The sequence below is a fragment of the Aotus nancymaae genome, unplaced genomic scaffold (assembly GCF_030222135.1).
Source record: "Aotus nancymaae isolate 86718 unplaced genomic scaffold, 86718_ANA_hifiasm-v0.15.2.pri h1tg000040l, whole genome shotgun sequence".
NCBI classification, from domain to species: Eukaryota; Metazoa; Chordata; class Mammalia; order Primates; family Aotidae; genus Aotus; species Aotus nancymaae.
This window is the reverse complement of record NW_026988454.1, coordinates 108106081-108131361: the sequence shown is the minus strand read 5'-3', so window position 1 is coordinate 108131361 and position 25281 is coordinate 108106081. Positions and strand designations below refer to the sequence as shown.

Here is a 25281-nt window from a genome sequence, read left to right as displayed (position 1 = left end):
ACCCAAAGCGAAAGAAAAGAGATAAAGAAAATACCACATTAGTAAGACCCATAGGAAAGCACAGTGTGTTCATGTAGCAATTACAGACCTAAAGAAGAAACAGAAACTAGTTGGGGCACAAGTGTACTGATGGGATAGGGAAAATATTGTTACTGAGGTTTGTTGAATCAGTGTCTTCCCTTGAAAAGTGTGGTTTATCATTTTTACAACTTTAAAGAGCTTGTTTAGTTTTACTTATTATTCAAGGGCTCTGAGTCCACTTTCAGAAACTAATAATTAGTATATTCCTTGCCTTACTCTAGGGATTGAGTAACTATTTGCAGAATTAATTTGATGCCTAGATGGTTTCCTCCCATAAATTAAAGTAGGAAAAACATTGAAGATAAGAGTGTATGGCCTCCTCTATTTCATGATGTTTGTATTATCTCATTTTATTCTAAATAACAAATAAGCTTCCCCAGTTTTTTAAAATACATGTTCAAAAATTTTCCTAAAAATACATAAAATGGAATGAAGTTTATTAGTTGGGGTTCAACCATTAAAAAGGAAACCTCTGTAAGTCTTTTGAACAGAAGGAATGTAGTGAAAGAAATTGCTTACCTAGGTAGTGGGGAATCTGGAAGGCAATGGGGGATGGTGAGACAGCCCGGAGCTGAGCAACAGTAGAAAGCTGCCATCACCTCTAGACTGAGGGACAAAGAAAAGACAAAGGTGGGTAACTGGAATCTAGCGGCTGGTGTTAACCCAGCAGTTGCTGTAAGCATGACTGCCCTGTCTGATGGAAGCTGGAGCCATGAAAAGACATGGTGGTGCCAAATTTGCCAGCTGAGGCAGAGGAAGTTGGAGAAACACTGTGGCCTCCCTGTTTCTCATGCCCTCCGAATGCTGATCAATACCTCTCATTGGCTAACTCAGCTGAAAGACAACTGGTATCAGAGGTTATAAAATGGAGCTGTCAGGGTCAACCCCACCCCTTTACTAGATACATGGGAGAATAGGGTAAAGGAGAGGAAGAAAGGGTAAATGTAGAAAATGAATTTTTGACTCATCTCATATAAATGTAAGAAATTAAGATTACATAAAAGAATATTCTATCAACAGTTGCTTTATAAATAGTTTATCAACTTGGTCTTTAGTGAATGCATATGTCTTAAGTACTATAATGCAAGCTATTACACATCCCTTTTTTGGTTAATCTCTCTTGATTTATAGATAATATATGATAATCTATGCAAGAAAAGATGTTTTCCCACTTCCCTCACAGTAGTTTGTAGAGCATTGTGAAGCAGCTACGTTGTCTGGGGTAAGTACCTGGTTTTTGTTGTCTTGCACCAAGAAATTTTAGGATGCAGACACACATGAGGAGCTTAAAAGCAGAGGTTTAATAGGCAGAGAAAAGAGAAAGGAGAACAGCTCTCTCTCTAGTTAGAGAGATGGGCTTCTGATTGTACACGTGGCTGACAAGAAGGGAATATGGATCCACCAGTCTGAACATGAATGGCACAACATCTATGTCTGTAGCTCAATTTTATAGGCTGCTCTTGGTTAGAAAGGAAAATGATTTCAGGCTGCTTTTCATTTAAAGGAAAACATTACTGAGGTCTTACGTATCCTCGCTATCTGCCTAAGTGATTTCTTCTTAACTCCTATATCAATTGCCTATCAAAACGAATCTGATAATCTCATCTCAGGATATTTATTTTTCTTTGGGTGGAAGTTGATTTAATTTCAAAGAAAAAAAGGGAGGGAAAAGAGAGTAATACCTCACAAACCACCATTTTATGTAATGTGTCGAGAGAAGAGCATTAATACATCAGGTGTCATTGTATCAAAAAGGAGACTTCTAAAGAACACACAGACATTTCTTTCCCAGAGATGTCAATGAGAAAGGAAAAATATATCAGCCCAGCACTGTCAAGAATGGAAGACTGAATGAAGGGAAAAGACTTCTCCATTTCTAGCCATGAATACTATTACACATTATTTTGATACTATATCTGACAGAAATGTTTAAAAAGTAATTGATAGGTAAATCTAATAGAGTTAGATTTCTCCTCAAGCACCAGTAAGAGCCCCATTAGTTAGAAAAAGACAGAAAAAACTCTCACCTCTGTATATCATCTCTGCTCTATAACCTCTACCCTCTGGTAAGAGTTTAGCTTTATGCTTCTCAAGTTATTCCATGAAAGACTTGTTGATATAATTAGTCTTTGTGTCCCCACCCAAATCTCATCTTGAATTTTAACCTCCATAACCCCCGTGTGTCAAGGGTGAGACCAGCTGGAGGTAACTGAATCATGGGGGTGGTTTCCCCCATGCTTTCTCATGGTAGTGAATTCTCATTAGATCTGATGGTTTTATAGGGGGCTCTCCCTGCTTTGCTTGGCACTTCTTGCTGTCTTGTGAGGAAGGTGCCTTCCTTTCCCTTCACCTTCTGCCATGATTGTAAGTTTCCTGAGGCCTCCCCAGCCATATGGAACTGTGAGTCAATTAAACATCTTTCCTTTATAAATTCCCCAGTCCCTGCCAGTTCTTTATAGCAGTATGAAAACAGACTAATACACTTGTCTTCTGAGATCATAAGGGAAAAATATCTAGTTATATTGAATTTAAGCTATATGTTGTACTTTGTACTTGAAATATGCACAGTTCACAGGTAGGCTGTTGAGAACTCCAACAGCAAGTCTAGCACCAGCTGGATTTCAGTCCTCTCTCATATCAACCATGCATCCTTTGTAGTGGTCACCATCTTCAATTATATACAATAGCTCCACATATGACCACAGACTCTTTTCTCCTAAAGATTCCCATTAAGTCACACACTATCCAGTCAATATTATTGTAAGCCTACAGGGTGTTAGTTACTGTGCTGGGTGTTTAAATTATAGCAGGGGACCCCCAACACAGACAATCCCTGCCCTCTGTTAACTCACAAATTACTCTTTTGTAAAACGCATTTTGGGAGATAACTGGCCTAGATACAGTTTTAAATAGAAAGTTATGTAACAAACTTTTAGAGAGAAGCTGGAATACTCTGAGTTTTGATATAGCAGTGAGCGTTTATCTTTATCTGTAAATCACCTTTGATGCCACTATCAGTATGTAACCTTAGGCTAGCTATAACTTAGATCTGAGCCAGTCTGAAATTTCTTGTGACAGTGCACTGGTTTATAAAGTCAAATGCCGTGCCATGTTAATGTCATGAAAGTATGTGAGAGAACATTTTCCACTTTGTCCCAGAACTGATTTATGTAAATAAGTTATCTCAGGTTTTCAGTCTTTGTTCAACAGAGGCTATTGTGAGTGATGATCCCTGACTTGCCAGCTTTTAGTGAGCCACAGCAGATAGGTAAGTCAGCTACAGTTCCATGGATGATCATTTCCATCGGGTCCAATGTCCCTGCTCATTAAATAAGAGGGCAGGAGGAAATTTTGGAGGTGATGGATAAGTTTATGGTGATGATTTTAGGGGTATATACTTATCTCCAAAATTACCAAGTTGCATACATTATACATGTACAGATTTTGTATGTCAATCATACCTCAACAAAGTGGTTTAAAAGGAAAATTCACTTTATCTGTAAAAACTGGTCTTATAATATCAGTGACTGATTGGCTAGACCCTCATACTGGCCAATATTAAGTATTTCATAGTATCTTCTGTAGCAGTCTTCTAAAATAGAATATTTGTAATAAATGCCTGTCTAATGAAGCATAATAATAAAAGGAACACTTGGCAAATAAAAGATAAAACATTATAGATATAATTTTATCTACCTGGGTACTCTTTACCTATTCCATTGCTTTGCTTCAGCTCCAGAGAGAACCACTAACCAAAATTTGTTTATGTCATTTTGAGTAGATTTATTATATCCCTAGACAATCTGTTAACTTTACTTGGCTTTACTTCTTCCAAATTGCAATCATTCTGCATATAATACTCTTTACTTGTCAAAGATTTACTCATTTAGCTTGTTGCTAGATTTATTTGCTATATGAACAATGCTGTTATGAACATTCATGTATGTCTCTTGCCAAATGAATAAGTTTCTTGAGTGTGGTGGTTCTATAAGTATGGTTCTGGGATCAGAAGCATTGATTCCAATCACTCATGAGCTGTTAGAAATGCAAATTCATGGATCCCAACCTAAGCTAATAAATAAAAATCTTTGAGGAGGGGTACAGAAAACTTTAATAAGCCCTCTGAGTGATTTTGATGCATGATAATATTTGACAATCATTACTGTATGGCATATAGATAGATAGATAGATAGATAGATAGATAGATAGATAGATAGATATGGTATATATATCCGTATAATAAAATTATTGTTATACCATATCTAAATTTTGAATTGTGTAAAATAATGACAAATTGCTTACCAATTTATATGGGTATCAGTAATATACTAATTCCCATTAATGGTCATTCTCACTAACAATAGATATTTTCCAATCTCTCAATGTTTTCCATTCTCCTACGTATAAAATGATATTTTATTATGCTTTAAGTGGGGAGAGACAGAACAAGACAGAGAGAGAAAGAGAGAGAGAGAGAGGGGGATAGATAACAAGAAATCAAGCACTATTTTGGAAGATCCTACTGTACATTTTTGTAATCTATTATTTTTTACTTAACAATCCCTATCTTATATCAATAATCTTTTATATTATAATTAGTTCATATTTAAATCTCCCTAATTGTCCCCAATATATTCTTTATTTTTTATTTTTTAAACTTTTTTATTGATATATAATATGTATACATACTTACAAAGTACATGTGATATTTTCTTACATGCACAGAATGTGTAATGGTCAAGTCAGGGTATTCAGAGTATCAACATCCTTGAGCGTTTGTCATTTCTATGTACTGTGAACATTTCAAACCCTCTCTTCTAGTTGCTTTATCCAAATCCAGATGAAAAACAGAATGACACATTTCACTGATCGTTATATCACTTTAGGGCACTTTTTAAAATGACATTAATTGTTAAAAGACAAAACCAGTGATCCCATGGCTAGAGACTTTTTTCCTTCTTCTTCTTTTCAAAAATAATTAATGGGTGTTCAATTTTACCAAGTAAGTTTTTCTTGACTCAAATAGATAGTTATACACTTTTTATAAAGATTTTCTTTTTTCCTTATCCTTTCCTTGCCAGATTTTAATAGTAAGATTATTTGAAGGAGTTGGGGGAGTTTCACCTCTTTTGTTTATTTTGGAGAGATTGTGTAAGGTATAATAATTTGTTTATTGATAGCATACTCAATAAGCCCATTAAACCACCAAGACATGGTATTTCCTGAAAGTAAAAATCTTAATTAATGATTGAATATCCTTATATAAGTTTTGCCAGGCTATCTTTTCTTCTTTAATGAGAAGAAGACATACATATATGTGTGTGTGTATATATGCACACATATATACACAGATATTTACACACATGTAAATATGTATATTATATATAAATTTGCTCATCTTATGTAAGTTTTCATATTATTAGGCTATATTAACATCATGTATTGTATATCATTATATCAGTATTATTAATATTGTTTTAATCTTGCTGGATCTAAATTTGTTTCTCATCTTCTAATGTTATTTATTCTTTAATTTGGGAATTCTCCCTCTTTTTCTTACTTTTTGAACAAGCTCATCAGAGATTTATCCATTCATTTTTCCTTTCAATGAAATAAGTTTTGGTTTTATTGATACTCTCTACTGTGTCTTTGTTTTCAGTTTAATTAATGACATTTTTATCATCTTTCAAATTCCTTAGAATATATTCTGATAATTTTTTCAAGCTTCATATGTTGGCCCCTTGGCTTATAAATCTTTAGCTTTTCTTATTTTCTAGTCTAGACATTTATGTAGGTTGCTCTGTAAATGATACCCCTCAGTATAATCATTGCTTCCTTTAACTCTTTATAATTATCATTACTCATTTTTTTTAAAAGAAAGCACATTTTCTGAATAGCTGAACCTGGAGAAAAGTTGTGTCAGTTCTATTTATATTTGATTTCTTATGTACTCTCTCTGCTCAGTAAGTTTCCAAATGCAATGTAGAAATAATTTAATAGCATAAAATGCAAACTACGTGATTTGATTACCTAACTACACTGATGTACTTTGTGTTGCAAGAAACATGTTTTATTTATTTAGGTCTCTGATATATATTTGAAACTGGAAAATTCACAATAGGCTAATTCGTGGGCTAGCTGACTCATACAAGCCATGTTTTAAACGAGGGGCCGTGCTCTGTGTCCAGATTGCTAAGTGGTAATGCATTAATTTTAGATAAAAGCATTCTGTTTTTTCAAGAACTGCAAGATATAGATTCTTTTTCTTAGCAAACTAGGTTCCCACAGAGACAAAGAAAATAGAGTAGTAAAAAGTTAGCCGACATGTAAATGACTTTGGCATTTAAAATTCTGTTTCAGATTCTGTAGCATGTTGTATTTCTCTTTAAGGTTTTTTAGTATTTTGGTATGTTAATTAACAAGTATGTTACTAGTAAAGAGATATTTGTCTACAAAAGTAAAGTTTATTCATATTGCTGCAATAATATGAGCAATTGCCATTTACAATCTTTTTAGCATTTAACTGACTCAATCTAGTTTATACTTCTTGTTTATGATTTAAAATGGTATGAGGCATCTTTCTTAGGATATAAATATTAGTTTAGATTTGAAATAGTTTCACAGGTAGACAAGATCCCATTTTTATTATTTGATAGAATATTTTATATATTGACATGCAAACAATGCTTAAAAAGATTATATGCTTAAAATGATTAATGCTTAAGATGACATAGTTGAAGTAATAAGAACAACATTTTTCCTATTTTAACACAGTGATAAAAGACACTTGTGAAACAGTAAAACTAGGCTACAATCTTCCTTATGAATATTAAATTAACAGGTACAATAGCTTTGAGGCCTTATGGAAGTTGCTAAATCTCTATGCTTTACTCGTTCATATGCAGCTAAATTATCATAATAATCATAATAACATTTACTGAACTTTTGCTGTACACTGACCTATATGTTAAGAGTTGTTCATACAGTCTCTCACTTAATTTAGGAGGCATCCATGCAGCTGAATGAAATATAACTTAAAAGGGACTCGGGCTACAGCTTCTTTACTAAACTAGAACTTTTCTCCTCATCCTAACATGATGCCAAATGCAGTGAAGGCAGAAGGAAGAGAACAAAGATGTTTCAGACAAGTCTTAGAAGCAGTTCTGTCACTCCCTACAATCACATCCTGCAGGTGGCTTAAGAGCAAACAGCTTGCCCTCAAAGACATTCTGTGTGAGGCCAGCGTCCACATTTTCTGAACCAACCATCAGGATGCCTGGTTGGATATGTACAAATGTACTTAGGGAGATAGGAAATTATTCTAGTTGACAATACAACTCTCTGGAAAATCTAGGACCCATAAATACTGTGTCCATAGAGGTCTCTAAATAGACAGAAATCTACTTTTCCCTAGTTTTCAAGTAATTCACTAAGGAATGCCAGTGGAAGGGAGGTGGGTTAGGGAATGAGGGTTTGCCAGACAAAATCTGGAAGTAATTATTTATGATTTTATTTTAGGAGATGGCAATGGGAGTGTCTGTCTTCCAGGATTCTCAAGCTTTCTACAGTGAGCAGGAGGGACTCAGCTTTAATTTGCTGCCAATAGTTTTAATAATCCAGTATATTTTATGGTGAGAACACACATACACATGTGCACATATATGCGCACCCATGGTCACACATAGTCTTTTTTGGGAACTTTGGAGGTAGAAGTATCTTTTATGTGTATGTTTGGAATTTTATTTAAATTGGAATTTATCAAGGGCCTGCTCTGAGTTAGACTCTCTGCTAGGTACTGGGGATATTTTGGACAAAAAGTCAGATTTTAGCCCTACTCTTATGGAGCTTTTAGTCTGGCATAAGAAAAACAGATATTAAACGAATAATTATAAGAAATTTTAAGAGACACTATGATGGAAGAAGTTCACAGGTTATACAAAGCTGTAGCAGGAGGAATTGCTATGATTCAGAAAGTTGGTGAAGGCCCTTTTAGGAAAAATGCTTAGATTGATACCTGAAAGAAAAGTAGGAGTAGGCCAGATAAAGCAAGGCATAGATGGCCTTAATAATAATCTTTTTGGGAGGTCTGGATGGAGGAGTTATCTGAAAGAAGTCAAATAGAGATTCACTCATAAGTGAGTCAGAGAGAGGGTGGCAGGGATGAGACTAGAAATGTGGGCAACAGGCCAATTGTAGAGGACTGTATTAACTGTGTTAAGAAGTTTTGTCTTTATCCTAAAAGAAATGAGAGACAACTAAGTGGAGGATAATTGGGTGAAGTAGGGTGTGATGGGGTGGGAGGAGGAAAGGACTAAGGTTAGTTTGGAGAAGTGGCAGAGGACAGGTCCATGCAGACCGGAAAGGCCATGGTAAGGAACTTGGTCTTCATTCCCAGGCAATGGGAAGCCATTGAACAACTATTATCTTAGTGACTGCTGTGTGAAAAATAGGTTGGAGGGGACTAAAGAGAAGGCAAAAACCAGTATGCAAGCTGTTTCAGTAGTCCAAATAAGAGGTAATGGGCTCAGATCAGGGCAGTAACTAAGGAAAGAGAGATGAAGAAACTGGGAAGAACAGGGAGTTAAGCACATAATTAAGGGAGATTTTAGGTTTTTCCCTTGACCAAATAGGCTGAAGATGCTGTCATTTATGGAGATAGAAAAGAATGAGAAAAATCAGTTAATAAGGATGAAACTAAGAGATCACATTTGGACATGCTAAGTTCATATGATTTCAAGTTTTCCAGAGTCCTAAAGTGACATAAGAGATTGAAAGGCTGCTATTTACCAAACACAGACAAATAAATGGTAAGAGTGGCCTCTAAGTTTGAATAAATTTGACATAGTAGAATAGACTAGAGATTGACAATTGCTATGGATTAAAGATGCTTCTGCCCTAAACCAGACAGGAGAAGTAACATCATGTCCACAGATGCCAGTATGGGTCGATATAGATAATGAGCTCCCACTGGCCTGCTAGGATTCAACGAACACTAAGTAAGTCCTAGGAGTTAGCCACCTCCCAGAATGCAACCAGGAAAGAAATAAAACTTCAGTTAACTAATTTTGAAATAGAAATGACTATGTTTAACCAACAATTATCTAATATTACATTTTTGCTCATAATACTGAGTAGGCAATTAAAATAGAAATTAAGTCATATTATAAAAACACTAAAATATATGTTGTATGTATGTATTTCTGTATATCTGTATAAATACATATGCCTATACCTACATATACCTACACACACACACAAACACATGTGTGTATGTGTATCAGCATTGTTGATTGAAATATTCTGGAGAGAAGATACTTGCATCCTCAATAATGCTTAATGCAGTGATTGTTCTCAACAGATATTTAATATATGCTTGCTGATGAAGAACCAATATTTTTTTTTGTTTTTCTTTTTTTTACTGTACTTTAGGTTCTGAGGTACATGTGTAGATCACGCAAGATTGTTGCATAGGTACACATATGGCAATGTGGTTTACTGCCTCCATGCCCCCGTCACCTACATCTGGCATTTCTGCCCATGTTATCCCTCCCTGACCTCCCCACCCCACACTGTCCCTCCGTGGCCTCCCTGTAACAGACCCCAGTGTGTGACACTATGCTCCCTGTGTCCCTGTGTTCTCATTGCTCAACACCCCCCTATGAGTGAGAACATTCGGTGTTTGATTTTCTGTTCTTCTGTCAGTTTGCTGAGAATGATCGTTTCCAGATTCATCCATGTCCCTATAAAGGACACGAACTCATCCTTTTTTATGAATGCATAGTATTCCATGGTGTATATGTGCCACATTTTCTTTGTCCAGTCTATCATCAATGGGCATTTGGGTTGGTTCAAGGTCTTTGCTATTGTAAACAGTACCACTATGAACATACATGTGCATGTGTCTTTATAATAGAACAATTTATAGTCCTTTGGGTATATACACAGTAATAGGATTGCTGGGTCAAATGGAATTTTTATTTCTAGGTCCTTGAGGATGTGCCACAATTGTCTTCAACAATGGTTGAACTAGTTTATACTCACATCAGCAGTGTAAAAGTGTTCCTTTTTCTCCACATCCTCTCCAGCATCTGTTGTCTCCAGATTTTTTAATGATCGCCATTCTAACTGGTGTCAGGTGGTATCTCAATGTGGTTTTGATTTGCATTTCTCTAACAATCAGTGATGATGAACATTTTTTCGTGTGTTTGTTGGCCTCATACACGTCTTCTTTTGCAAAGTGTCTGTTCATATCCTTTGCCCACTTTTGGATGGGTTCGTTTGGTTTTTTTTCTTGTAAATCTCTCTTAGTTCTTTGTGGATTCTTGATATTAGCCCTTTGTCAGATGAGTAGATTGCAAAAGTTTTTTTCCATTTTGTTGGTTGCTGGTTCACTCTAATGATTGTTTCTTTCACTGTACAGAAGCTCTGGAGTTTAATTAGGTCCCATTTGTCTATTTTGGCTTTTGTTGCCAATGCTTTTGATGTTCTAGTCATGAAGTCCTTGCCTATGCCTGTGTCCTGAATGGTTTTGCCTAGGTTTTCTTCTAGGGTTTTTCTGGTGTTAGGTCTTATGTTTAAGTCTTTGATCCATCTGGTGTTAATTTTAGTGTTAGGTGTCAGGAAGGGGTACAGTTTCTGCTTTCTGCACACCACTAGCCAGTTTTCCCAATACCACTTATTAGACAGGGAATTCTTTCCCCATTATTTATTTTTGTCAGGTTTATCAAAGATCAGATGGTTGTAGATGTGTAGCGTTGCCTCCGGGTCCTCTGTTCTGTTCCATTGGTCTATATTTCTGTTTTGGTACCAGTATCATGCTGTTTTGATTACTGTAGCCTTGTAGTATAGTTTGAAGTCTGGTAGTGCGATGCCTCCCGCTTTGTTCTTTTTGCTTAGGATTGTCTTGGCTATGTGGACTCTCTTTTGGTTCCGTATGAAGTTTAAGGTGTTTTTTTTCCAATTCTGTGAAGAGGTCATTGGTAGCTTGATGGGGATAGCATTGAATCTATAAATTACTTTGGGGAGTATGGCAATTTTTACAATATTGACTCTTCCTAACCATGAGCATGAAATGTTTCTGCATCTGTTTGTGTCCTCTCTTATTTCGTTGAGCAGTGGTTTGTAGTTCTCCTTGAAGATGTCCTTCACATCCTTTGTTAGTTGTATTCCTAGGTATTTTATTATTTTTTTATAGCAATTGTGAATGGCAGTTCATTCTTGATTTAGCTCTCTGCTAGTGTGTTATTGGTGTATAGAAATGCTTGTGATTTCTGAACATTGATTTTGTATCCTGAGACTTTGCTGAAGTTGCTTATCAGTTTAGGGAGATTTTGGGCTGAGATGATAGGGTCTTCTAAAGATACGGTCATGTCATCTGCAAATAGAGACAATTTGGCTTCCTCCTTTCCTAATTGAATACCCCCCCTTTTTTTTTCTTGCCTAATTCCTCTGGCTAGAACTTCCAATACTATATTGAATAGGAGTGGTGAGAGAGGGCATCCTTGTCTAGTGCCAGATTTCAAAGGGAATGTTTCAATTTGTGCATATTCTGTATGATATTGGTTTGTTGTAAATAGCTTTTGTTATTTTGAGGTATGTTCCTTTGATACCTAGTTTATTGAGAGTTTTTAGCATAAAGGGCTGTTGAATTTTGTTGAAGGCCTTCTCTGCATCTGTTGAGATAATCATGTGGTTTTTGTCTTTGGCTCTGTTTATGTGGTGGATTATGTTAATAGACCAATGTGTGTTAAACCAGCCTTGCATCCCCAGGATGAAGCCTACTTGATCGTGATGGATAAGCTTTTTGATGTGCTGTTGCAATCCGTTTGCCAGTATTTTATTGAAGATTTTTGCACCAATGTTCATCATGGGTATTGGCCTGAAGTTTTCTTTTTTTGTTGAGTCTCTGCTGGGTTTTGGTATCGGGATGATGTTGGTCTCATAAAATGATTTGTGAAGGATTCTCTCTTTTAATATTGTTTGCAATAGTTTCAGAAGAAATGGTACCAGCTCTTCTTTGTACGTCTGGTAGAATTCAGCTGTGAACCCGTCTGGCCCTTGGTTTTTTTAACTTCAGCCTTTTTTACTGGTCTGTTGAAGGTTTCAGCTTCTTCCTGGTTTAGGCTTGGGAGGGTGTAAGTGTCCAGGAATTTATTCATTTCTTTAGGTTTACTGGTTTATGTGCATAGAGTTGTTTGCAGTAATCTCTGATGGTAGTTTGTATTTCTGTGGAATCGTTGGTGATATCCCCTTTTTTGTTTTTTATTTCATCTGTTTGATTCTTCTCCCTTTTTCTTTTTTATTAATCTGGCTAGTGGTCTATTTTGTTGATCTTTTAAAAAAAACCAGCTCCTGGGTTTATTGATTTTTTGAAGACTTTTTTTTTTTGTATTTCTATCTCCTTCAGTTCTGCTCTGATCTTAGTTATTTCTTGTCTTCTAGCTTTTGAGTATTTTTGATCTTGCTCCTCTAACTCTTTCAATTTTGACAATAGAGTGTCAATTTTAGATCTTTCCTCACTTCTCATGTGGGCATTTATTGCTATAAATTTCCCTCTAGACACTCCTTTAAATGTGTCCCAGAGATTCTGGTACGTTGTGTCTTCATTCTTGTTGGTTTCAAAGAACATCTTTATTTCTGCCTTCATTTCATTGTTTATCCAGTCGACATTCAGCAGCAGGTTCCATTTCCATGAAGTTGTGCAGTTCTGAGTTAGTATCTTAATTCTGAGATCTAATTTGATTGTCCTGTGTTCTGAGAGACTGTTATGGTTTCCATTCTTTTGCATTTGCTGAGGAGTGATTTACTTTCAATTATGTGGTCAATTTTAGAGTTGGTGCAATGTGGTGCTGAGAAAAATATATAGTCTGCGGATCTGGGGTGGAGATTTCTGTAGATATCTTTTAGGTCTGCTTGTTCCAGTTCTCAGTTCAAGTCTTGGATATCCTCATTAATTTTCTGTCTTACTGATCTGTCTAATATTGACAGTGGAATGTTAAAGTCTCCTACTATTATTATGTTGGAGTCTAAGTCTCTTTGTAGGTTGTTAAGAACTTGTGTTTTGCACCTGGGTGCTCCTGTATTTGGTGTGTATATATTTAGGATCGTTAGCTCTTTGATGCATTGATCCTTTTACATTATGTAATACCCTTCTTTGTCTCTTTCGATCTTTGTTTGTTTAAAGTTCATTTTATCAGAGACTAGGATTGCAACTCCTGCTTTTTTTTGCTCTCCATTTGCTTGGTAAATCTTCCTCCATCCCTTTATTTTGAGCCTATGTGTGTCCTTGAACATGAGATGGGTTTCCTGAATACAGCACACCAATGGGTCTTGACTTTTTATCCAATTTGCCAGTCTGTGTCTTTTGATTGGAGCATTTAGCCCATTTACATTTAAGGTTAATATTGTTATATGTAAATTCGATCCTGCCATCATTTTGGTAGCTGGATGTTTTGCCCATTAGTTGACACATTTTCTTCATTGGGTTGATGGTCTTTACTATGTGGTATGTTTTTGGAGTGGTTGGTACTGGTTGTTCCTTTTATGTTTAGTGCTTCTTTCAGGAGCTCTTTTAAGACAGTCCTGATGATGATGAAATCTCTCAGCAATTGCTTGTTCTTAAAGGATTTTATTTCTCCTTTGCTTATGATGTTTAGTTTGGCTGGATATGAAATTCTAGGTTGAAAGTTCTTTTCTTTAAGGATGTTGAATATTGGTCCCCACTCTCTTCTGGCTTGTAGGGTTTCTGCTGAGAGATCTGCTGTGAGTCTGATGGGCTTCCCTTTGTGGGTAACCAGACCTTTCTCTCTGACTGCCCTTAACATTTTTTCCTCTGTTTCAACCCTGGTGAATCTGACGATTATGGGCCTTGAGGTTGCTCTTCTTGAGAAATATCGTTATGGTGTTCTCTGTATTTCCTGGACTTGTTTGATGGCCTGCCTTGCTAGGTTGGGGAAATTCTCCTTGATAATATCCTGAAGAGTGTTTTCCAGCTTGGATTCATTCTCTTCATCACATTCAGGTACATCTATTAAATGTAGATTGGGTCTTTTCACATAATCTCATATTTCTTGGAGGCTTTGTTCAATTCTTTTCACTCTTTTTTCTCTGTTCTTGCCTTCTCATTTTATTTCATTGAGTTGATCTTCAGTCTCTGATATCCTTTCTTCTGCTTAGTCGATTCGGCTATTTAAACTTGTGTATGCTTCACCAAGTTCTGATGCTGTGTTTTTCAGCTCCATCAAGTCGTTTATATTCTTCTCTAAACTGTTTATTTTAGTTAGCATCTCATCTAACCTTTTTTCTAGGTTCTTAGTTTCTTTGCATTGGGTTAGCACATGTTCTTTTAGCTCTGACAAGTTTGTTATTACCTACCTTCTGAAGCCTGTTTCTGTAAATTCATCAGACTCATTTTTCATCCATCTTTGATCCCTAGCTGGTGAGGAGTTATGATCCCTTGGAGGAGGAGAGGCATTCTAGTTTTTGGTGTTTTCATCTTTTTGCACTGGATTCTTCCCATCTTTGTGGCTTTATCTACCTGTGGTCTTTGTAGTTGGTGACTTTCAGATGGGGTCTCTGAGTGGACATCCTTTTTCTTGATGTTGACGCTATTTTTTTCCATTTCTTAGTTTTCCTTCTAACAGGCCCCTCTGCTGCAGGACTGCTGGAGGTCTACTCTAGACCCTGTTTGCCTGAGGATCACCCTCAGGGGCTACAGAACAGTAAGGGTTGCTGCCAGTCTCTTCTTCTGTTATCTTAGTGCCAGAAGGGTATCTGCCAGATGTTGGCCTGAGCTCTCCATTATGAGGTGTCTCTTTGGGTATATAGGGGTTGGGGAGCTGCTTAAGGAGACAGTCTGTCCCTCATAGGAGCTCAAGTGCTGTGCTGGGAGCTCCGTTGTTCTGTGCAGAGCTGCTGGGCAGGTACCTTTAAGTCTGCTGCAGCAGAACTCATAACCACCTCTTTTCCCAAGTGCTCTGTCCTAGGAAGGTCAGCTTTATTTATAAGTTCCTGTCATGCTGCTGCCTTTTTTCATAGATGCTCTGCTTGGCATGCAGTAGTCTAGTCATGGTCTGCCAGTAGAGGCATTGCTGAGCTGCCACAGGCTCTGCCCAGCTGCTGTGTGAACTGCCTCAGTACTGGCAGACTGCCTCAGTTATGGCAGATGCCCTTCCCCTCACTGAGCTGGACAGTCCTGGGTCCAGCTGCGCTTGCTATGAAACTTTCAATCCAGAGCGTTTCAGATTGTTTTGTGGGGTTGGTACCCACCAAGCCAGATCACCTGGCTCCCTGTCTCAGCCCTCTTCCTTTCAGTTGAATGGGTGGCTCTGTCTCCCAGGCGTTCCAGGCACCAGTTGAAATGGCCTCCCAGATTTGCGTGAGTTTCCATGAGCCAATCTGCAGCACCAGCCGTGCTGAAAACTTGTTGCACTTTTTGGCCCGGGAATCTCCTGGTCTGTGAGCAGTGAAAACTTGTTTGGAAATCTAGTGAGACTCACCCTCTGCATTGTTCTTGCTGGGAACTGCACTCTGGAATTGCTCCTATTCTGCCATCTTGGATCCTCTGGATCGAGGAACCAATATTTTTAAGCACAGACAAGATAAATGAGCTGCTGCAAGGTTTTGGTGAGCTCCCAGGGTTTGGCCAGTTTAGTGTCAGTAATGTCTGTAGAATAAAATAATTATAATTACCAAAGATACCAAGAAAAAAATGGGTTTTAATACACCAGGAATTTAAGACTAATGTGATGCAAATAAATACACAGACAATTCTTACTAAAATTTAGATGGTCCATTCCTTGGCTGCATATACAAGTATTTCATGTTGATGAAATTGTATGTATTATGCATTCTTTTGAAATTTGTACAATGATAAAATATCTAATGATAGAAATAAAAAAACTCACCACTTATGCTATTTTGGTCTAACAAATGCTAAATCAACTACGGAAGTTTGATTTTAAAAGAGAAAAGAAGAAAAAAAATCAAACTTCTGAAACACCATGCTTCTTCATTTATATAAACACTAAGTAAAATAGCAAATCAGCATGAGCTCTGCCTTTTGACTTTGTAATGCTCTGTATGAAACCTAATTTAGACTTGGGAAGAATTATATCATCACCAGAACTAGCTTTGTACTTAAAGCATTAATGAGAAATGAAGGACTTTTCAGTGAAGTGTAAAGAAAGGATCCTTAGAAATGGGAGCAAAATAGAAGATGAAAAGACTTTGACTTTGGCTCTGTGGGAGAATTGAGAGCTCGTACAAAGAAGGCATTACTTATTGTGTTAATTACCTAGCAGGATCATCAGAATTCTTCTCCTGCACCTTCTCAGCATTACTGTCTAATGTCTTCCTACTTTGTTTTCTGGAAATGAATTTAAACCTCTGAATAAATTCTGTGGTGGAGTCACTCAGTAGTTAGTAAAATAAATAGTACAAACACAAAAATGACAGTTTCTCCCCAGTATGGGTATTTCCCAAGCAAGAGTGCTGGCAGTATGTTTATAAGTAAGTGAGATATTATGCTGTCCCTATGTTATTATAATTTGAACTCTGTTGATGAGCTATTTCAAAACTCAGTTGAGGGAGATGTGCATAGAAAAAGCTGTGCTGCAATTAAAATACCATCTTTAATGGTAATTCAGAATAATTATGAGTATTTCTTAAGAAACCAATCACCAGTGAACTGATACTCTGTACTATCTAATATATTCTAGATGTGACACATGAAAATGAACTTATTTGAAAAATCACAAATGACTTTGGTACAATATATTGTATATATGTATAATATTGTTTTATATAAATATAAAATACTGTTATAACTATATTGTTTTATATATAAAACAGTATTTTATATTTATATTAAATAACATTTTAGATAGATAGATGGATAGATAAGTAGGTAGGTAGGTAGGTAGATAGATAGGTAGATATGCCTGAATATCATCTTCCTGAAGAGTCAAATGGGCCAAGTGCCATGCATTATTTCTGGGACCTTTCTTAAATAAAATTTGGATCATTAAATGATACTGTTTTGAAATTAAATTTCCCTTTTCTTCTGAAAACTGGTTAAAAGTAATTTTTTTTTCTCAAAAAAACAGAAAGCTATCTCCAATTAGGGTAAGCTAGATAGGACAGTTATTGATTCATATAACTGGGAAAAATAGAGGTAGAGCTAGACCTGTGCCTGGGTTAATTGGATGGAGCTCCTAAATGGTGACATCACCACACTCTCTCTATCTCTTTTCTTTATTGCTCTCTTTCTCTGCAACTCTTTGAGCTTCGACCTCATTACAGACCATAAATAATGATAATGATGATGATGAAAATAATAATAAGCAGGCTTTACACATACTGCAGGGGAATTAGTCACTCATGGCTTTAGGCTTTCAGCCTTCTAACTTAGTGATCACAGAGGAGTGATTCTCAAAGTGTGGTCCTTGGAACTAGGACCTAGCAGCAACAGCAACCTAGAAACTTATTAGAAATGTATCCCAGGATCACATCCGATCTACTCTGAAACTCTAGATCTGAGGCATCTCACTCAAAGTCTATGTCTTAACATACCTTCCAGGTGATTCTGAAGGATTCTAAAATTTGAGAAACATTGCCCTAGAGAAAAGAATGAGTGTCTCTTCTTTCAGTGTCTAACAGTCTCAGAGTGGGATTCTTGTTGGTGTGGCTTCTATCATGTTAACACTTTTGAATGAACAACTACATTCAGAAAAGTAGAAAATGGTAACAGTGTTGGCCCAAATCATATGTTCACAACTATGAATAGGAGAATGACATGCTGTGTCTAGAAACCCCTTTAGAGTCACATGGGTAAAGCAACAGTAGAAACTATCCTCAAAGACAGTGTTGATACCTAATAAAAAGTGTGCAGTATTGACTAAAACACAGTAGACCTTCTCCAACTCAAAAATGACCATGTTTTAATATTTATCGCATAACATTTCTTTAAAGAAACACAGAACATGTACAGATGCTACCAATTATGTATTACTAACATTCTTGGGAAACAAGAGTCATGTATTATTAGCATTACCTTTTACCATTGTGGAAAATTACAACATGTAAAGGTTAAATGACTTATTCAAGGTTATTAATCTAATTATAAAGGCAAAACTAGACTACAAATGTACAACTGGGCAAGCTGGGAAATGTACTCTGTTGCTCAATATTTTGCTAGTATATAGTTTTATAATTTTATTGAAACAGAGTTTTGCTAGTGACTTTGCTAGTGTGATCCTATGGTTAACAATATCTGGATGATAACATTCTTTCCTTCACCTGGTTATTTAACTTTATGTAACTCAAATAAAATATGTAGAAAAGAAAATAGATTATAGATAGGATTAATTAGCCAAGGCAAAAGAGTATGTCTTTATTGATGAAGAATATCTCCTAAAACTTGAAGCTATCAAAACTACCTGGCAATAGCATCCCTTGAAAAAATTGTATCATTAAAAATCCCAAAAGCTAGAAAGCCTACATTAAAAGAAAACAAATAATGTTTATAATTATACCTTAAGTCTAACAAAAGTTCAACTCTGAAAACACAGAGAGCAGCAGGCTTCATTAATCTTGTCACTGTCAAACAGATGTATTTCAGCTAATTCCAATGATACTTTTTAACTCTTTGAAGAACATAATTTCAGAATCTACCTTGATTACCTTTTCTTTTTTCTTTTTTTTTTCTTTTTTAAATTTAAAGGAGTTTAATTGAGCAATGAACAATTTGTGAATTGGGCAGCCCCCAGAATCACAGCAGATTCACAGAGATTCCTGGGGTGCCTCGTGGTCAGAACTAATTTGTACACAAAAAAGATAAAGTGATGTACAATAATTGGAAGTGAGATACAGAAACAGCAACACATTGGTTACAGCTCAGCGTTTGCCTTATTTGAACACAGTTGAACACTCAGCTGTGTATGAGGGGTTGAAGTATGGCCACTGGGATTGGCCAACACTCAGCTATTGTTATGGGTGCATACTATTAAGTTAGGTTTTCAATTTTCAAACAACTATAGCTAAGATATATAAACACTTTTAACTTTATAATTCAAAAATAAAGCTTACCTGAGAACTTTTCAGGGAAATGCCTAAAAATCAATAAGCTATAGGATATCTCCATGCAAAAAAAACGTAGAGGATGGTTAGGATTTATTTTTTTCTCCTGATTTGTTCCATAGATGTCTGCAAATAAGAGTAATGTTTTTGCAAAGTTGTAGTAATCATCTATCATTCAGAGATGTCCAAAATATTTTGAAAATTCACTTTACATTTTGAGAACTCTCTATATATGGACCTACATTATTGAATGCTGCATTCATTCAATAAGGTAGAATTAATAAAATTGTATTCCACAACTTCCCTTCCAAGACAGATGCTCTAGGTTCCTTCAATGAGATGCAACCTCCTTGACCTTTAATTTGTAATTTATCTATGTGAAGAAACAGGCTCAACATGGAAAAGGTACTTGGCTGGGTTGGGTAAAATCAGAGACTCCTGTTTGCATGGCTGATAGCAGTGACAAATTCCTAATCAAACCAGTTCAGTGTGGTGTTTCTGGGGCTAGTAGTGGTAATGGGACAGCTTCTTGAATTAGGAATCTCAACTGTGGCAGAGCCAAAGTTGTTCTGATGCCATTAGGGTCAGGAGAAGTCTTTTCAGGCCAGTTCTATGGAAAGAAATGCTTCTGGCAATGGAGTTTGAAGCTCAGTGATTCTGTGAGCATTCAATATGGCTTAATCAATTCTTTTCTGCTTAAAGTAGCTAAGGGTCCAGAAACTAAGGACCCCAAACAATACAAAAAAGTAAAGCATTCTAAAACATAGTTGCAAATGTAACTGTATTGGAATTAATTTTTACCTTCTCCAATACTCTGTAAGTGAATATGTTGAGATTAATTGGATTGAACATCAGCAGGGATACCAAGTTGACTCATGTTTTTCAATGTATCCTACCAGAAGAAACTTTACTCTACCAAGAAGAAATATACTGTGTATTTTTCTTTCTTTTTCTATTGGACTGGTGTAATATCTCTTAATGTTTATTTTATCACAGGTATGGATAAAAAAGAACCATGATGAAGGAAAAAACACAGTATTATAGTGGTATATGTTTAAAATTGCTTTTAACAGTTAAAAAATGAGATATCATAAAATGTTTGTTTAGGAATTATGAAGTTCTATGTCCTATTCCCTACTACATGCTTTTGGTGGGGTCACTTTATTTCCTGGGAGTTGGTGTGCTCTTCTATAAAATAAGGAAAATAACTCATTTTTCTATCTCATTGGAACATTGTGATAAAAAATATCTTTCAAAATATTTGGTGCTGAAATGAAATATGACTTATCCTTGTGTTCGAGCAATGTGTCCTCCATAAAACAAAAGTCTCTTTCTCAAAAACAAGTAAGTGTATGGTTCAAGAAGAAAACTGTAGGCCAATACCCCATATTGTGTTTTGAAAAGTAAATAATTTTTATAAAGCAGAAGAATATAATCTATTTCTAATGGAAAAAAATAAATATTATTTTGAGATGCACTTGAATGTAAGAACTGATTAGAGCAAAATCATTTAGTCTATGAGAAAAAATGCTGGAGAGTTTTTTGAATGCTTTTATTTGATTTCAATTTTGAAATCTTGAGCTAATATAAACATGCCAGCCAAAAATCTTCCATTTATTTATTTATTCTCTTTCCATTAGGACTAAAATCTTCAGAATTATATATGGTTCTAGATAATTTCTGTTTAGGGATACAATTCATCTACAAGGAATGATAATTTCTCAGAAGTAATTGAGAGTATATGTAAATCCAGCTTGGGAAGGTAGATCATGCCTGTAAAACCAGCACTTTGGGAAGCTGAGGTCTGTGGATTACTCAAGGTTGGGAGTTCAAGACCAGCCTGGACAACATGGTGAAACCCTATCTCTACTAAAAATACAAAAAATAGCCAGGTATGGTGGTATATACCTATGGTCCAAGCTACTCAGGAGGCTGAGCAGAAGAATCACTTGAACCTGGGAGGCAGAGGTTGCAGTGGGCCAAGATCACACTGCACTCTAGCCTTGGTGACAGAGTGAGTGAGACTCAGTCTCAAAAAAAAAAAAAAAGTGTACATAGATCCCAGGAATAGGTATTCTTAAACACCAACCATAAGAAATCTGTTTTCTATTGATGGCCACTTATGAATAAATATAAAAAAAATAGTTATACTGAGAAACTGAATTATACTTTAGTGTAAGTCTTGGAATTCTGGGGCTGGTCAGGAAAAGTAGGAATAGAGAAAAATACTAAACATTCGTTTTCTATGTTATTTAAAAATTTAAGAAGAAAGAGAAGAGAAAACTCTGTTACAATATCCAAATATTGAAGGTTTCTAATATATCATAAAAAATGAAAAACTCCAATAAAAATCAGAATAAAATAGAGAAAAGAATGACAAGTAATAAGGATGGAAAAGAAAGGAATAAGAGTGAAGAAAAGGGAACTGAGTGAGAGTGAAATGGAAAAGAAATATGGTGATGGGGAATGGCTCAAATTTTCTGCTACTCAGCTGTCCTTCCACTGATTTTATTCAGCCTATTTAGCAAATATTGATTGAGTGAGAACTCTAAATATTGAGTATACAAAGACTCAGTGAAAGTGAAGATGGGAAAATAGTTACCCAAATAACTGTTCAGAACAAATTATTTGGCTCCACAAAGGAAAAAATGATTATCATTTAGGGTGGAAGGGAGATTATCAAGGACAGTGTCACTATGGAGAAGACATGCAAACTAGGCATTGATAAAGAAGTTGGAATTCTACAAATTGAGAAATAGAATGGAGAAGGACTGACAAATGAAGAATGTGGCAGAAAGATAAATTAAAAGAACAATAAATAAACTATTTGACTCTTCTCACCTCTGTCTAATCCACCTGATTTCTGTGTCTATGCTGCATTCTACTACATTTTGCCAAGTCAAATAGACATACCTAAGGAGACTACAGATTAAATCTTTGAAATTGAGCCTTTTTCAAAAAACTCTGAGTTGGTACTCAAAATGTATTAATTCTCGTCACTCCTTAGCCCCTAAGGACCTCGTTTTGATATTTAAATACATCATTTTTGGACAGGCCATGTAGGTATGCATGGATAGGAACTCTTTCAACAACCAATGCAGATTTAATTTTAGCAAATATTCATGGCACAGGTGAAATTAATCTGGGTTGTTCTCATAAAAATATTTCTATATAGTTGTATACCATAGTATCATTATGTATTCTTCATAAATATGTTATATATTATCAAATGCAACTCTACTGGTTACTAAGATTGCCATACACAGTGTCACCTATTCCCACTTTCCATTTCCTGTTTGTTCACACTAAGGCAAATAATGGAAGAGCAGGTGAACAGATAGATGAACTCACGTTACTTCTCATATTTTTAAAATTTCATTTCTTATCTGTCCTGTGCCTTGCTTAATAACTGATTTCTTCAATTTTAGGAGATAGGCAAGTTTCTTCCCACATTCTCTATCATCCATCTCTCAAATCCTGTTCTGGATCTCTGTATTCTACTTTCCTCTTCAAACAGGTATTTATTGGATATAGAGATGCTTATTGGACTAGAAAAAAAATTCAACCTTGTTTCTGTGGGGCAAATGTATAGATGTCTCCCCCTTCAGATATACTGTGAACAAGGAACAGCTGGCTACCTGCAGAGGTTTTCATTTACCATCCAATGTAGTTCCTTTCCTATCTTTCATATATTCTACACTTCAACTCTGAGATTTCCTGGGGACTTGACACACTTAAACTGTATTTATTTAGGCATATGGTGTTTTTGTGTTCCTGATATGAAAAAGATTTTATTTTTTGGAAATTACAATTTTTTTCACTTTCTGTGTTTAAAGATTGCCTTTCTGACTTTCAGAAACCAGAAAGAGTTCAGTAAATGTTATTAACATACATACAAAATATCCTTCATTTTATGCAACTAGGTGGACACCGTGCATTAGAGAACACAACTAAATGGACATTGATTACCCATAAATGTGAGGAGAGAGAACAGCATGGGCTTCTGTTTGACCTTTGATCAAGTTCTGTTTCTCACAGGATTCAGGATTTATATGGAGCTAAAAAGTCCACACAGTTGTTGAAAAGGCCTTCAGCACAAAAGAACAAAGTGGGCACAGTTAGCTCCCTGTAAACCAAAGAAATCTCAATCAGGACCACAAATATTAATCATTATGGCTTTCGCATTCACTAACTCTGAAATAGAAAAGACAGCTGAGTCTCAGTTAAAATTTGCACAGCAGTGTTGAAGTCAGTGATAGGTTTTGGACAGTACCTTATCAAAGCACAATCCACTCACTGAATTAAATAATTTTTTCATTTAATAGTCTTGAAAAACTTTCAATGTTTTTCTGATATAATTTTAAGACAAGTGATTAATTGAAATAATTTATACATTTTCCCAGGGTAGGCATAAAAAAGATAATGAATGGTACAATCAACTCCCTTTCACAATTTAGAATGAAATCTGTATACATGTGCCATGGATTGCGTTAATCTGACTTTTTTTTTTTTTTTTTGCTAATTCCATAATGGGCTTTTTTCTCTTTCGATCTCATTGAAATACAGATGTTTCAGATGGCTTAGATTTTACCTCTTGAACACAGCTGAGAAGTACTGGGAAGAGAGTAAGTTACAAAATTTCATTTGACTTGGAAGATTATCAGGAGGCTTAACAAGTTCTCCAAGTTGAAGTGGAAGAAAATCTTAGGTTAGTGCCCAGCACATTTCTTATCTTCAAGTAATTTGGTTATGATTATTTAGTTTTAATAACAATTGCCATGGCAAGTATTATAAGAAGGTTATTACTATATGTTTTGGTAACGTAGCCAGCACTATGTTAAGTAAGGTAAGGGACTTGATATGTACTCCACCTTTCTATTCATTCTCACAACATGTCTCCCTTAATAATAACTATTTTACTGATGAGACACATGGGGCTACGTAATTTAACACATTTGATGTGGCTTGTATGTGACGGGCTAGGATTTGCACCTGGGTTTGCTTTATTTTAAATCTGATGTGTCTAATCACTTTGATATACTATATCAGAAAGTAGGGAACTCTAGATCTTTTGTATTATGAGGGCTTAGTATGATTATACAGCTTTGTTATTTCTCCTAATAGCTTTCTATACATATTTACCATTTAAGTATATTAACTTAGGAGATGTTAACACTGAAGAGCTCATCCAGACCACATTACTGGACTGTGATTCACTTGGACTTTGCCATCTCGCAAAGTAGTACTGACTCAGATCACATGAATCAAACATACATGTACAGAACATGCAATACTGCAAAATCTCTCATTCTTTATCCATTCGCCCTTTCCTTCATTTTCCCCTCAAGAAATATTATGTGCAAAGTACCTTTCTATGCAGAGAGGAACTTATGTGTTGAAAAGTCCCCGACTGTCCTCAAGGAGCTGAGACTATATCGCCAGAGATGGCCCACCAAGTAACTGTCATGCAAGCACTACAGAGGAATATTTTATTTAAAATCAAAACTTACCCTACCACTTTCTGCCTTCTGAGATGAGTAGCAGGATTTATGTCAGCAAAAACCCACATCTACCTGTTGCTGTTTTTCTCATCCAGAAGCTGATGGAAGAAAGAGATACAGAAATGTATCTGCTAGTCATTCTTTGCTGATAAAAGAAAAAAATGGGTCCTTTACTAGAGAAGTCATTAATGAGTCTTTGCCTCTGCAAAAGTGAACCCTGCACCCATTAGTTGATGAAGAACTAAATTCCTCAGCCTTATAACATGGAAAGGAATTCAGTTTTCTAGCAGAGTTCAAGGGTGTTAAGGCCTAGGAAAACAGAGATATGAAGAGAAGACTGCTAAGAAGTTGGGGCTATGCAACACGTACCTATGGAACTCCTTTATTGTCCTAAAGCATCAGTCAGTATGCCTATAAAACGCTCTGAATGTAGTTGGTATCCCTTTTTGGAAAGGGTAGACAAAAGAAAAAGATCACAAAAAAGGTAAGCAAATTGCTCATTGAAGTCAGCACTGAAAGAAAGGAAAGAAGGTGGGATGCATATGGCGCCAAAAGTTCATCTAAAACAGAAACTCAGCAAAAGGAGCCATGAGAGCTTAGGCCCTAGGAAAACACACAGGAG

At 35.9% G+C, this 25281-nt stretch overlaps 1 protein-coding gene across 5 annotated transcripts in view; it reads left to right on the top strand.

Moving 5' to 3' along the window:
• The window catches only part of TINAG (tubulointerstitial nephritis antigen), a 167208-nt gene that overhangs the window by 99179 nt on the left and 42748 nt on the right, over positions 1–25281 (top strand). For all 5 annotated transcript variants that reach the window (XM_021665438.2, XM_021665437.2, XM_021665440.2 and 2 more), the window contains one exon: positions 7600–7712. In XM_021665438.2, coding sequence (XP_021521113.2) covers positions 7600–7712 — 113 coding nt within the window. The remainder of the gene's footprint in view (positions 1–7599; positions 7713–25281) is intronic.